This window comes from Myodes glareolus, chromosome 2 (genome assembly GCF_982192425.1).
Source record: "Myodes glareolus chromosome 2, mMyoGla1.1, whole genome shotgun sequence".
Classification (NCBI taxonomy): domain Eukaryota; kingdom Metazoa; phylum Chordata; class Mammalia; order Rodentia; family Cricetidae; genus Myodes; species Myodes glareolus.
Window position 1 is genome coordinate 56,400,931 of NC_142027.1, and position 13,712 is coordinate 56,414,642.

General features: G+C 37.3%; 1 protein-coding gene across 2 annotated transcripts in view; it reads right to left on the minus strand.

Moving 5' to 3' along the window:
• LOC125413223 (leukocyte surface antigen CD47-like) overlaps positions 1 to 13,712 on the minus strand; it is a 77,000-nt gene that overhangs the window by 35,952 nt on the left and 27,336 nt on the right. The window contains exons 3-4 of one of the 2 annotated variants that reach the window (XM_048454407.3): positions 11,329 to 11,676; positions 6,204 to 6,545 (exon numbers count right to left, since the gene is read on the minus strand). In XM_048454407.3, coding sequence (XP_048310364.2) covers positions 6,204 to 6,545; positions 11,329 to 11,676 — 690 coding nt within the window. The remainder of the gene's footprint in view (positions 1 to 6,203; positions 6,546 to 11,328; positions 11,677 to 13,712) is intronic. The other variant, XM_048454408.3, reaches the window with a different exon arrangement.

Consider the following 13,712-nt stretch of genomic DNA (forward strand, 5'->3'; position numbering starts at 1 on the left):
AGGAATCATTTTAATTTTTTTGTTGTTGTTTTGACAGTTGTGTGTGATTTTAACTCAGGGTCTTTAAGCTTTCTAGCTCTTGGTCACCCAAGCAGTGCTGAGTATGGGTTCCTTCTCATGGAGTGGACCTTAAGTCAAATAAGGCATTCAATAGTTACCCAAAAGTTTTGTGACATCATTGACCTATCATATTTTATAGGGTAGACATAGAGTAGGTCAAAGGTTTTGTGGTTGAGTTGGTTTCTCTTTTGATAACCTGTAGAGTACCTTCCCATAACAAAGAGACTAGACATAGAAATGAAGGCTTCAAGTAGGCAACCATTTGACTTCAATGAGTTGCTTGGATGCTGTCCTTGGCAATGTGGCCCTGCTGTCAGTTTGCAGAGAGCTATCCTTTGTCTTAGCATCAACCTGGTGTGTCTATATATCTCAATGGAACCCCTCTTGGAAAACAAATTAAGCTGAATGCAACTCAGACCGGCCACTGGAAGCCTTGTCTGACTATAAGAGATGGCCAGATGATGCGCCACATCCCCCGTTTCTAGGAGTCTTCATTAGGATCACCTTCATAGCTCCAGGAAGTTTCTACTACAATAGGTTTCTACATCACCTACTAAATGCCCCAAATTCTAGTTGTCTCTCACTGTACTTTTTCTTTCATTCCTATCTCCCCCACTCCCACCTGATCCTTCCTGCTCCAGTTCCAAACTGTTCCTAGCTCACATATAAAATCTATTATATTTCCCATTTCCAGAAAAATCCATATGTGCTTAGACCTTTCCTCTTTGCTTAACTTCTCTGTGTCTATAGATTTTAGCCTGGTTATCATTTACTTAACAGATAATATCCACTTATAAGTGAATACATACTATATTTGTCTTTCTGAGTCTGGATTACCTTACTCAGGATAATTTCTTTTAGTTCTGAGTCTGGATTATCTTACTCAGGATGGTTTCTTTTAGCTCAATCTATTTGCTTGCAAATTTCATGATGTCATGTCAGTTTTTTAACTGTTATTAACTAATACTCCATTGTGTAGATGTATCATATTTTCTTTATCCATTCTTCTGTTGAGGAGTATCAAGGTTGTTCCCAATTTCTAATTAGTATGAATAAAGCTATTATGAACATGGTGAACAAATGTCCTTGCAGTAGAATGAAGTTTCCTTTGGGCATATGCCCAAGAGAGGTAGATCAATTCCCAATTTCCTGAGTAACTGCCATGTTGATTTTCACAGTGGCTTTACCAAGTCTAGACTCCCTCCAGCAATGGATGTGTGCTTCTCTTGATCCATATCCTCATCAACGTGAACTATCACTTGTATTATCGATCTTAACTATTCAGATATGTGTAAGATAGAATCTCAAACTAGTTTTGATTTGCATTCCCATGACAGCTAAGGATGATGAATATTTCTTTAAATGTTTCTTACTCATTTGAGATTCCTCAATTGAGAAATCTCTGTTTAGATCTGGACCACATTTTTAATTAAATTATTTGGTTTTATGATATCTAGTATTTTGAGTTCTTTATACAGTTTAGATATTAGTCCTCTATTGGATATGGAGTAAAAGGTAAAAAAAAAATGCCTTCTTATTCTGTAGGCTGTCACTTTGTTCTACAGTTTCTTTTGCTGTCCAGATACTTAGTGCCTGCACTACTGGTGTTCTGTTCAGAAAGTCGTCTCCTGTGTCAATGCATTCAAATTTATTCTCCACTTTCTCTTCTATCAGGTTTAGTGTATGTGGTTTTATGTTGTAATCTTTGATCCACCCAGACTTGAAATTTGTGCAGGGTGATAAATACAGATCTATTTGCACTCTTCTACAGTGAACATCCAGTTTGACCAGTACCGTTTGTTGAGGATGCTGCCTTTTTTTTCCCAGTGTGTATTTCTGATTTCTTTTAAAATAAATCAGGTTTACATGTGTTTGAATTCATGTATTGATCTTCAATCTATTACACTGATAAATATGTTTGTTTTTATGCCAATAATATTCAGTTTTTATCACCATACTTCTGTATTAGAACTTGAAATTTGGGATGGTAATATCTCCAGTATGCTTTTATTGTTCAGAAATGTTTAGAAATCCTAGATTTTTTTTGTTTTTCTGTATGAATTTTTCAGGTCCTCTCAATGTCTGTGAATAACTGTGTTGAAATTTTGATGGGGGATTGTATTGAAACAGTACATTGATTTTGGTTGAATGGTCATTTTTATTACTTTGATCCTACTGATCCATGAGCATGAGAGATCTTTCTACCTTTTACTATCTTCTTCAATTTCTTTCTTCCAAGACATGAATTTTTCATCATACAAGTCTTTCACTTGTTTGGTTAGAGTTCCCCTAAGATATTTTATGTTATTTGAAGCTGTTAAGCAAAGTGTTGTTTCCCTGATTTTTTCTCATTCCATTTGTTATTTGTGTATAGAAGGGATACTGTGGGGTTTGTTTGTCTTGTTTGTTTTTGCTTTTATCAAAAGTTAAACGTGTATATAACCTCTTCGCTAAAAGTGTTTATCATCTGTAGGAGGTCCTTGGTGGAAACTGTATGGTCAATTATGTGTACTTATAATATCATCTGCAAATAATGATACTTTGACATCTTCCCTTCAAATTTTTATCCCTTTGATCTTCTTTGGTTGTCTTGCTGCTCTAGCTAAAACTTCAAGTAATATATAGAATAGGTATGGAGAGAGTGTTGTCTTAGTGCTGGGGGAACTCCTTTAGTCAATGGCCTTTGAGACCTGGACCACTATGGGTGTGGCCTTGGGTATTATAAAAACAGATGTAATCCACTACATCTGACACCCAACACTGATCCTGACTCCATGCCTACCAGGATGAACCATTAGGTCTCCCTCCCCAGCCTGCAACCCCACCATGTCCTGCCTGCTTGCTACTGCAGCATCTCCAGCCAGTGCCCAGGATCTGCTGTCTGCCATCCTGACTCCACCCCCGCAGTCTACTAGCCTACACAAGGGGCCACCCCACCCCACACTCAACCTGTTCACTTTTCCCAATGGACACTTGCTCACACCACCCACTTTCCAGGAGCACAGACTTCTCTGTTTTGTGTTCAAAGCTCACAAACTCTGGGTTTCCTGATAGTCTGGCCACCAGAAAACAAAACAAAACAAAACAAAACAAAGCCTTCTGTGTACGAAATTGAATTAGCACCCTCAATCTGTTAAATATATTTGTTAGCATTTAAAGCCGCCAACAATGTGAAACCAAGCTCTGCCACAGCAAACGCAAGTGAGACTGTTGGTTGCCTCTGCCACGTGCACCCACAACCCCAACATCTACTGGACAATAAAGATTATTACATGTACAGCAATTTACTAAAAATACATAACAAGATAACAACATTCTATTGACATGAGAGACAATTGTTCCCGTCAACACCAATCTATTCTTGAATAAATATTGGCAGCAATGACACTCCACTTGGAGCTTGTTTTTTTCTTGGCAAAACCGGCCTTTGGGCAAAGAACTTCCCATGCCTCGACCATTAACAAGATGCACAGTGTCCAGATTGGACACTTAGGACATTTAAGAGAGAGAGAGAAAGAGAGAGAGAGAGAGAGAGAGAGAGAGAGAGAGAGAGAGAGAGAGAGAGAGAAAGAGAGAGGAAATGAAACTGCCTAGTTGCTCAGTAATGGGGAAGACAGTCCCAACAGGAAATCTCTTGTCATCAAATGAAGCTTCCAGTACGTGATTGGGTTATAAATATTTGAACTGTTGGCTAAAGGGGTCCCATGGGATTTCTTAAGAACCCAGGTTGTTGTCAAGACTCTAGGTTGCTGACATTAAGGTCCCATTGCCGAGGACAACTCCTACATAACCCATTGAAGATGGAGATGTTGAGCTGGTGCCTACATAGAGCTTGAATTTTATGTGCTACTGTCTTTGGTCCAGGAGCATACTCTGCATTCTCCCAAAAGAGAAAAATAAACACCAAGGAAACAAGTCCCTCGACATCAATATGAGAAAAGCTCATAGAAATTTACAGAGGCTGAAGCAACAAGCACAGAAGCTGCATGGATGTACAATACATCCTCTGTGTATAAATAAACTTTTGGCTAGTGATTTCACAGAATGTGTGACTAAATTAGAGGGTCTCTGATTCTTTGCCTTCTTTTTGGCTCTTTTTCTTCTGTTGGTTCATCTTCTCCAACTTCAGTGTGATAGATTTAATTTTAACTTACTATATTTTATTTTGTGATATTTGAAAAAAATAAAAACTTATTAACTTAGTGAAGTTAATAACTGTACTGCTGTTTTTGCCTGCCGTGCAAGAAAAATCAATGTTTTCCAATGGAGTGATGCTGGCTATATCAACCCAGGAAAGGTCTGATGCTCAAGAGTAGTTGACGTAGTTGACCAACATATAATGGTTCCACAGTTTGCTCTTTTCTTTTTTGGTTTTATTTGTGTGTGTGTGTGTGGGGTGTATGTATGTATGTAGGAACATACAAGCAGGTATTTTGCTACAGTTTGTTATTTTGTTTGATTTTTTCATTTGATTATGGTTTTGTTTTCTTGGTTTTGAGTGTTTTGTTTATTTGGGCTTTTGTTTATATGTTTTTTAAGAAAGAACTTAAAATTTCTTGAGTAGGGATTAAGAAGAGGATCTGGAAGGACCTAGAGGAAGGGAAGAATATGATCAAAATTTTTTAGATTTAAATATTACTTTAAATGCTAAAATATATAATAAAAATCAAAAATGGAGAGAAAAATAAGAGGGAAAATGGGGAGAAAGAAAAAGGAAAAGGAAAGCATATGAAAGAAAGTCTTCTTACAGTGGTAAAATAAAATGCAGAGTCTATGAGCCTGGGACCTATAGCCCAAATTCTGACAACCACAAAATAAATGCACAGAGTGAATTTCAATGTGAAAAAAATAAAAGAGAAAATCATATAGAAACAATGGTCTTAATGATGAAAATATTGCATTATATACATCTTCCTCTGACAGTTTAGCTGGCAGAAACAACTTAAGGTAGGGGGTTTTCCTTTGGTTCAGTTTCATGGGAAGGCAGTCGAGGCAGTGGAGTAGCTGAGTCAGCAGAGCTTGGAGCAGGTGGAGGTGGGGCTTTAGATGGCAGCAAACCAAAATGTAGAGTGCATGGCCAGAACCAAGGATAGCTACAACTTTAGAGACCTCTCTTTTCTTTACTAGTTATGCTGGACTCTCAGAGGTTCTGCAATCATCTAAATTATACAAGCGGGGGACTACAAATACACGAGCATCTCATGGTCATTTCATACTGAACCACCACAGACATTATATTAATACATGGTAGTAGCAGGTGATTATTTTTTAAGTGTAGTTTCTCAGCCCATTTGTCATCTCTCCAGTAAGATCTGTTGTACCAGGACATAGATAAAGGTAGAGTTTACAAAAATCCAATTTTCTTAGTCTTTTCCCCCGGTGTTATAACAGAATAACTGAGGCAGGAGGGTTGATAAATCACCGAGCTCTGGTTTCGTACATGGTCATAGAAATAGAGAAAACCATAATCATGGCATTGATACCTTCTTAGCTTCTGAACAATCTTCCCCTTCCTCCTCCTCTTGTTTATTTGCATGTGTGTGTCCAGTGTGCGAGTGCATATCTATGTGTATGCACATGTATATAAACTAAGAGTTAATGTTGTGTGTCTTTCTCAATTAGTTTTCAACCAAAAACCAGGCTTTTCAGTAAGCCTTCCTCCCTGCCCATGGACTGAACTATGTGGCTACAAGATTTAGAGCTAAGGCTGTCTCCATCCTGACTTCTAGACTGCCTCTGAAGACACACATGCGTTACAGATTCTGTCTTTTAATTGGGCACTTGAGGTCTAAACACAAGTCCTCATACTGCTGCTGTGGATACTTCTTCAGCATACCTGCCTTCCCAGCCCAGTGTCCACACCTGTTCTGATGACATCACCTGTGGGATCTCAGATATTGCACGACATTAACTCAAAGAGGAAATGGTATGTTCCACAAAGCATAAAGTGGTGAATATTTTTATATTTTTTGCAATAACTTTCACTGGTGACAATTAATCCAGTCCTTTGAGGATGAACCCACTCCTCAAAATAGCATCAAGGTGTCTCTTGAAGACTCTATGCCCAAGCATGGTTACAAGCTTCCTTAAGATTCCAGATGGATATGCAAAGAGACAATCCATATTTAGAGTGTGTCACTTACCACGGTGCTGTTTTAGTTTCACGGTGTGTCTACCTTCTCTGTTTAGCTGCTTGACTTCACATGTGTAGCTTCCCACTTTTGCTTCATTCCTATCCAACGTCAAAGAAGCGTTTCCCTTTAGAAGGCCTGGGATGGAAATCCGTGCACTTTTAAATGTAGGAATTTTAGTGTATGTGTTTGAATGTCCTCCAAAGGTTAAAATACGTGTTTTTTCAAAGCTCCACTTCAAGGATAACTCTTTGATGTCCTCTGCCTTTATACTGGAAATGTAGCATGGAATGATAACAACCTTTTCACAGTTTCTGATCATCAAAGATTTAATATTTTTAAATAATAGCTTTGCTGAAATTGAGAAAAGATAAAACAAATAATTTGATATAATTCTGCAATTCTGTAATACCAAATCTTAGTTGCATTATGAATACTTAAGTAACAGTGCTGCAATTATTAATGGAAGCAAATAACATAACAATGTAAGAGACCATGAAGGTGAAAAACAGTATCAAATATTTTCAAAGTTAATTGTCATAGTGGGTAGAAAAATAGAGCATTTTTTCATTCATTACTGGCAATATTATGAATACATCACTATATATCTTAGTAATAAATACAACAACTGTTTTTGAATATACTAGTTTAGCAATATCTTTGAAGACTTGGATGTAACTATTTCTGTCAAGTAATAATACATTGTCATCACAATTGGAAAATTTTTAACTGATAATTAAATAAGCGGCCAGTTTAACTGTACTTTAATATACTGGTAAGTCTGATCAATAAGGTCCTATCTTTTTACTTGGATGAAATAGTTTAAAGAATATCAAGGAAAAGTAATCTCCTTGGCTATTTCCCATTGCATAAAGAAAGCAGAAGACAATTTGTATGTCAGTCTCACAAGTATTATACACAGTTGACTGGCATTTTCTTACTTTGACATTTCTTTGAAGCTACAGAACAATTGCCAAATGTAGATTACTGCTATTTCTTCCTCCAATAATCCACTAACTACTCAAAAGTCTAAGAAAGAAGAAACCAAGAGCAGATGTTGCTAATGAGTATAGACAACCCCTTGGTTGTTGTTGTTGTTGTTGTTGTTGTTGCTGCTGCTGTTGTTGTTGTTGTTCTTCTTCTTCTTCTTCTTTGTTTTGAGCTCTACATTTTCCTCTGCTCCCTGTCCTGCTTCTCCCCTCCCCTTCAACACTCTCCCAAGGTCCCCATGCTCCCAATTTATTCAGGAGAGCTTGCCTTTCTCTATTTCCCATGTAGGTTATATCTATGTAAGTCTATCTTAGTGTCCTTATTGTTGTCTACAATTCTCTGGAATTGTAATTTGTGGGCTGGTTTTCTTTGCTTTATATTTAAAAAACACTTATGAGTTAGTACATGTGGTACTTCTCTTTCTGTGTTGGGATTACCTTACTCCAAATGATGTTCTCTAGCTTCATCCATTTGTCTGCAAAATTCAAGATGTCATTATTTTTTCTGCTGTGTAGTACTGTGGAGTAGTATTTACATTGTGTAAATGTACAACATTTTCATTATCCATTCTTTGGTTGAGGGGCATTTAGGTTGTTTCCAGGTTCTGGTTATAATGAACAATGCTGCTATGAACAGAGTTGAGTATATGTCCTTGCAAGCTGGTACAGCTCCTTTGGATGACATTGTGTTGATTTCTCAGAAAATTAGGAAAAAAGCCTTCTTCAAGACCCAATAATACTACTTTTGGGTATATACCGAACAGATGCTCAATCATGCCCTTGGTTCTTCTTAAATGCATAAGCCATACCTAACTGCACTACCATATCAAAAAGGCCCACCATTAGACTCAAATGGCAGAGATGTGGAGAAACCACTTGTCCTCCATATCATTCATTTATCAAGACTTTCACCTAAATAGTTTGCTGATTTTTTCCCCTACTACACAAAAAAAGTGCTAATGAGTATAAGACATTAACTTTGCTACTCCTCGATAATTCCTCCTTCCATATAAACTAAAAATAAAATCAAGGGCATAAGATGTTACTCTAAGAGTACAATTACTAATAAATGACCATCAAGATAAAGATGAGTGCCCATGAGTTGAGGGTACAGATCTACACTGGAATACATTCTGGACTTTGTTTGAGAAAATACAAGTTTCCTGTCTGGCACACTCTGATGTTTATTCTTAAGCAATTTGCTTTTCTGTAGCATGGTTTAAATAAGGAGGATGGGAGCAAAGTGTGAGTGACCTTTCGAGAATATGGAGGAGAAAATCATAATTGAAAACATCTAAGAACTGCTCCCTAAGCCACACCAGAAATCTGGACAGTGTGGCCTCTAGTATAATGAGCTGGAACTTCTTCATGCTCCTGGAATTGTGCTATCCTCACTAACCTTGGGGGTTTCCATTGCTCACTGTTCCCAGTTCTCTAGCTTTTCAGACACCCCAAAGTTAGGAAACCCCAGGAAAAAAACATAGATATCTATCTACATTCTTCAAAGCTGTGAGTTTTTCTTTAAAGAAAAACACAAAAGCAATCAAAAAATTTAAATAAATAAATAAATGAAGAGAAAAAGTGGCTAGTATCTAAGGAACAATAGCCAAGGTGAGGTTAACCTCTGACCTCTACACATAGTGTTAAGCAAATAAAGATATGTATTTGCAGAGGACACATAAATGAAACTCTGGGACAGTAATATATTCCAACAAGTAAGAGCTGAAGTAGGGACAAAGGCACAGTACATTTTAAAAATTATTTTAGATTTTTGTTTTCTTTTTTATTATGAAGTAATAGTTTAATAATGACTGCAAGCAAAGGGGAAGGATTCAATGATGAGGGCAAGATCTAGGATACAGGACTGAACAATAAGGCACTGGAACAAAGTCTCTGAGATAAAGGATGTAAAAAAGGTCATAGACAGTCTGGTATTCTCTTGAGTAAGAGAACAAGATTCTTCTGAAGTGAGAAGAAGGCTATCTATGATGTCAGAGTTTACAGTGTCTGTCCTGTACCTGGGAATACTAACTCCTCTTCATTATTGTTTTGCAACATAACCAAAAAGCTGTCTTGATAAGAATGGATGAGGCTATACCACAAGACTGTTTATTTCATTCATGTTTCTGTGATAAAATATCCTGAAAAAGCAAGTTAATGGAGGAAAGGTTTACTTTGGCTTTCAGTTCCAGAGTGGCACAATCTTTCATGTCAGGGAACTCACGGTGGCAGGAGTGTGAGGCCAGCCAATCCCATTGGAGTGGCAAACCAGAAAAAAGTAGGAAACATGGAGCACCCACATCCACTAAAATTCTGCAAAGCAACACCTACACCTAAGACTTAGAAAACATGTCAGAAGTGGGGGTTGAGGATTGTTAGAGGCAGTGGAATAGTTACAAATGAAGTCTTTGATACATGGCAGGGAGTGGCACCAAAGAAATCTTAAGAACAGGGTGATAACACAATTTGAAATTCCGAGGTGGAAAGGGGAAATCTCAGAAGAATCCAACCCTAGATGAGGATCTACAGGTAAATGGCTGCAAGAGAGGAAGGAAGGATGCTCTTGTCCGTAGGCAAGCTTCCTGATAGACTATCCAATATCCAGAGTCCTAACTGACCATGTGATGTATACATTAGGAAAGACTAATGAACTCAGCTTTATGTGTGAGTGTGCATGGATGCATGCATCCGTGTGTGTGTGTGTGTGTGTGTGTGTGTGTGCAAAAAAATTAATAAAAAGGACATGAATTCGAGTAGGGGAGATTCAGAAGGAATTCCAACAGGGAAAAGGTGAGGTTGAAATATATTAATCAGCCTTCATGAAAAAAAGGGCAGAATTTATTTTCATTTACTTAGAAAACTTAAAAGACAAATAGATGTGTCTGGAACAGAGCAACCTGCAAGCAATGTTGTGTTCTCTCACATCAAGGAAATTTGCAATTTTATGATCTTCAGGATCCAACAATATAAATGAAAGTACTAAAGTTCTCCTTAACACTAGCAATATTGATTATATGCTTGCTTTAATTGAACTAATGTTATATCAACAAATCTTTTTTTTCAAGTTTTTTATTATTATTATTAAAAATTTTCACCTCCTCCCCTTATTCCATTTCCCTCCCTCTTTCTCCATCCCCCCTCTCCCTCTCTCTCCAGTCCAAAGAGCAGTCAGGGTTCCCTACCCTGTGGGAAGTCCAAGGTCCTCCTCCCACATTCATTTCAAGGAAGGTGAACATCCAAACAGACTAGGTTCTCCCAAAGCCAGTACATGCAGTAGAATCAAAACCCACTGCCATTGTCCTTGGATTCCCATTCAGCCCTCCTTGTCAGCCACGTTCAGAGAGTCCAGTTTGATCTGATCAATATCTTGCATATCACCATAGAACCCTCATTTGGCGATGGATGGAGATAGAGACAGAGACCCACATTAGAACATTGGACTGAGCTCCCAAGGGCCTTATGAGGAGCAGAAGGAGAGAGAACATGAGCAAGGAAGTCAGGACCGCGAGGGGTGCGCCCACCCACTGCAATGGTGGGGCTGATCTAATGGGAACTTACCAAGGCCAACTGGACAGGGACTGATGGAGCATGTGATCAACAAATCTTAAATTGAAAATCCTATGAATTTAAAACTAATTTGGATTAACTATTATATTCTGAGATCAGATACTTGATTTTAGTGACTAATCTTTTTTTCACTTTAGGTACTTAGAGCTCTATCACATCTTTTGGTGAAAATGTCATCTAACATGCAGAGAACATAAAGACATACAAATGAATAGCAAAACCCAATTATCATTTAAAAACGCAGTCCTGAGTAAAATGTAACAGTAGAACTCTTAGGAGGACATAAACAAAGTCACTGCCATATAAGAACTTCTACAAAATACCACAACTTTGGCAGCAAGGCCAGACCATAGTTCCAGTTTGAATGTGTATATGTACATAAACTCCAGAAAGGCACCCCACCTGATAGAAGTGGGGTGCTGGCATCAGAATTGATAAGGCACTACTTTAGGGATTAGCCCACTCCTCAAAATAGCATCAAGGTGTCTCTTGAAGACTACCCCCAAGCATGGTCATCAGCTCCATCCAGATTCCAGATGTATATGCAAAGAGACAAACCATATTTAAAGTGTGTCACTTACTGCAGTGGTACTTCAGTTCCACGGTATGTCTGCCTTCTCTGCTTAGTTCCTTAACTTCACAGGTGTAGTTTCCTGCTTTTGCCTCATTCGTATCCAGCGTTAAAGATGCATCTCCTTTTAAAAAGGCGGAGGTGGAAATCTGTGCGCTTTTAAACGGAGGAATTTTAGAGTATGTGTTTGAATGCCCTTCAAAGGTTAAAATAAGAGTTTTTCCAAAGATCCACCTTATGGACAACTCCTTGATGTCTTTTGCATTTATATTGGAAACAGTACATGGAATGATAACATTCTTTATACAATCTGTGATCGTCACAGATGTAATATTTTCAAATAATATTTGTGTTTTGCCTGGTTAGGGATAATGAAAATAATTTGATATAATGTTACAATTCTGTAGTACCAAATCTTAGGTCTATTAATACTTAAGTTACAGTGCCATAATTGTTAATGGAAGTAAACAGCAAAACAATGGTAGAGCCTAGATATGTGAAAAATAGTATCAAATATTTTCAAAGTTAACTTGCATGGTGGGTGGGAAAAAAACAATTTTTATTCATTCATTCCTAGCTATATCACAAATACATCACTATATATCTCAGTAATAAATCTCACAACTCTGTTATAACATACAGGTATAGCAATATCTTTGGAGATTTGGATGTGATTATTTCTTTCAAGTAATAAATTCGTTGTCATCACAACGGGAAACTGTTTAAACTGAAAATTAGACAAGTGGTCAGTTCTACTGTACTTTAATATACAGGTAAGCTATAGAACAATTGGAAAATGTAGATTACTAGTATCTCTTCCTCCAATTATCCACCACCTACTCAAATGGCTAAGAAAGAAGAAACCAAGAGTAGATGTTGTTAATGAATAGGGACCAACCCTTGGTTTTTCTCAATGTCATAAGCCACCTCCAACTGCCCTATCATATACAAGGCTCACCATTTGACTCAAATGGCAGGGATGTGGAGAAACCCATTGTCTTCCATATCACTCAATTATGAAGATTTTCAACTAAATAGTTTGCTGATCTTCCCCCCACCACACAAAAACATGATAATGAATAAAAGACATAAAATTAGCTAATCCTTGATAATTCTTCCTTCTATAAAAACTAAATATAAAATCAAGGGCATAAGATGTTACTCTGAGCATAATTACTAATAAATGACCATCAAGTTGAAGATATGTGCTCATGAGTTGAGTGTAAGGATCTACACTGGAATACATTCTGGACTGTGTTCAAGGAAACTCAAGCACAAGTCCCCTGCCTGGCACACTCTGGTGTTCTTTCTTAAGAAATTTTCTTTTCCATATAATATGGCTTAATAAGGAAGTTTAGAGCAACAGGTTATCCTGGAAATCTGGACAGTGTGGCATCTAGTATAATAAACTGGAACTTTCTTCATGCGCCTGGAATTGTGTTATCCTTAGTAACCGTTCTCAGTTCCCTACCTTCTCAGCCAACCAAATGTTAACCTCTGATTTCTACACACAGCCTTAAGCAAACACAGTTATGCACTTGCCTAAAACACATAAATGAAACTCTGGTGCAGGAAGAAAGTCCAACAAGTAAGTGCTGAAGTAGCAGATGATTTCATATATGATACCATACACATTTGTAGTTTTCTGTAAAGAGATATGATCAGTAACATGTCCTCATTTTATTATTAGACTACTAAATTTTAGAGGTCATCAACATAAATTTATGAGCCGTGAAATCTCACATAGAAATCTTATTTTAACCGTAAATTTTGTTTTATTTTTGAAGTCTTTATGTATAGTTTTGCTTAAATGGAAATTCTGAGTTAATGGGTCTCAATTCTTGGCGCAAGTCAGTCATTACTGTTACAAGTAGTACATCAATAATATTAATTAGTAATAAATAATAATAAATGGTTTATTTACAAGGTTATATATAATTACCTTGTAAGGTGATATAGATTATTTGGTTAATTGTGGGCTTCTCTGCATTTTTCATAGACCAGAAATTTTGGTGAAAAACACAGATCTAGATCTTTACAATGTTTTTCTCTTTCATGATAGAAAAACTATAAAGGAAGTAATTATCTTTCCAAGAAAATATAGAAATATAAGAGAGCGACTGATGATGGAGCACCCATCTTCACTGAAAAATCTACAAAGCAACCCCTACACCTAAGGCTTATGCAACATTGCAGAAGATGGGGTGGGGATCACTATAGCCAGAGAAATATTCTACAAACAGAGTACTTTGTATATGAAGAGGAGTGGCAGCCATGAAATCTCAAGAACTTGTTCACCTAAACAAGATCTCTACAATGACAAAACAATTTGCCATACCGAGGTGGATGGGGGATATCTCAGAAGGCCCCAGCTCTGAATGAAGAGCTACAGGT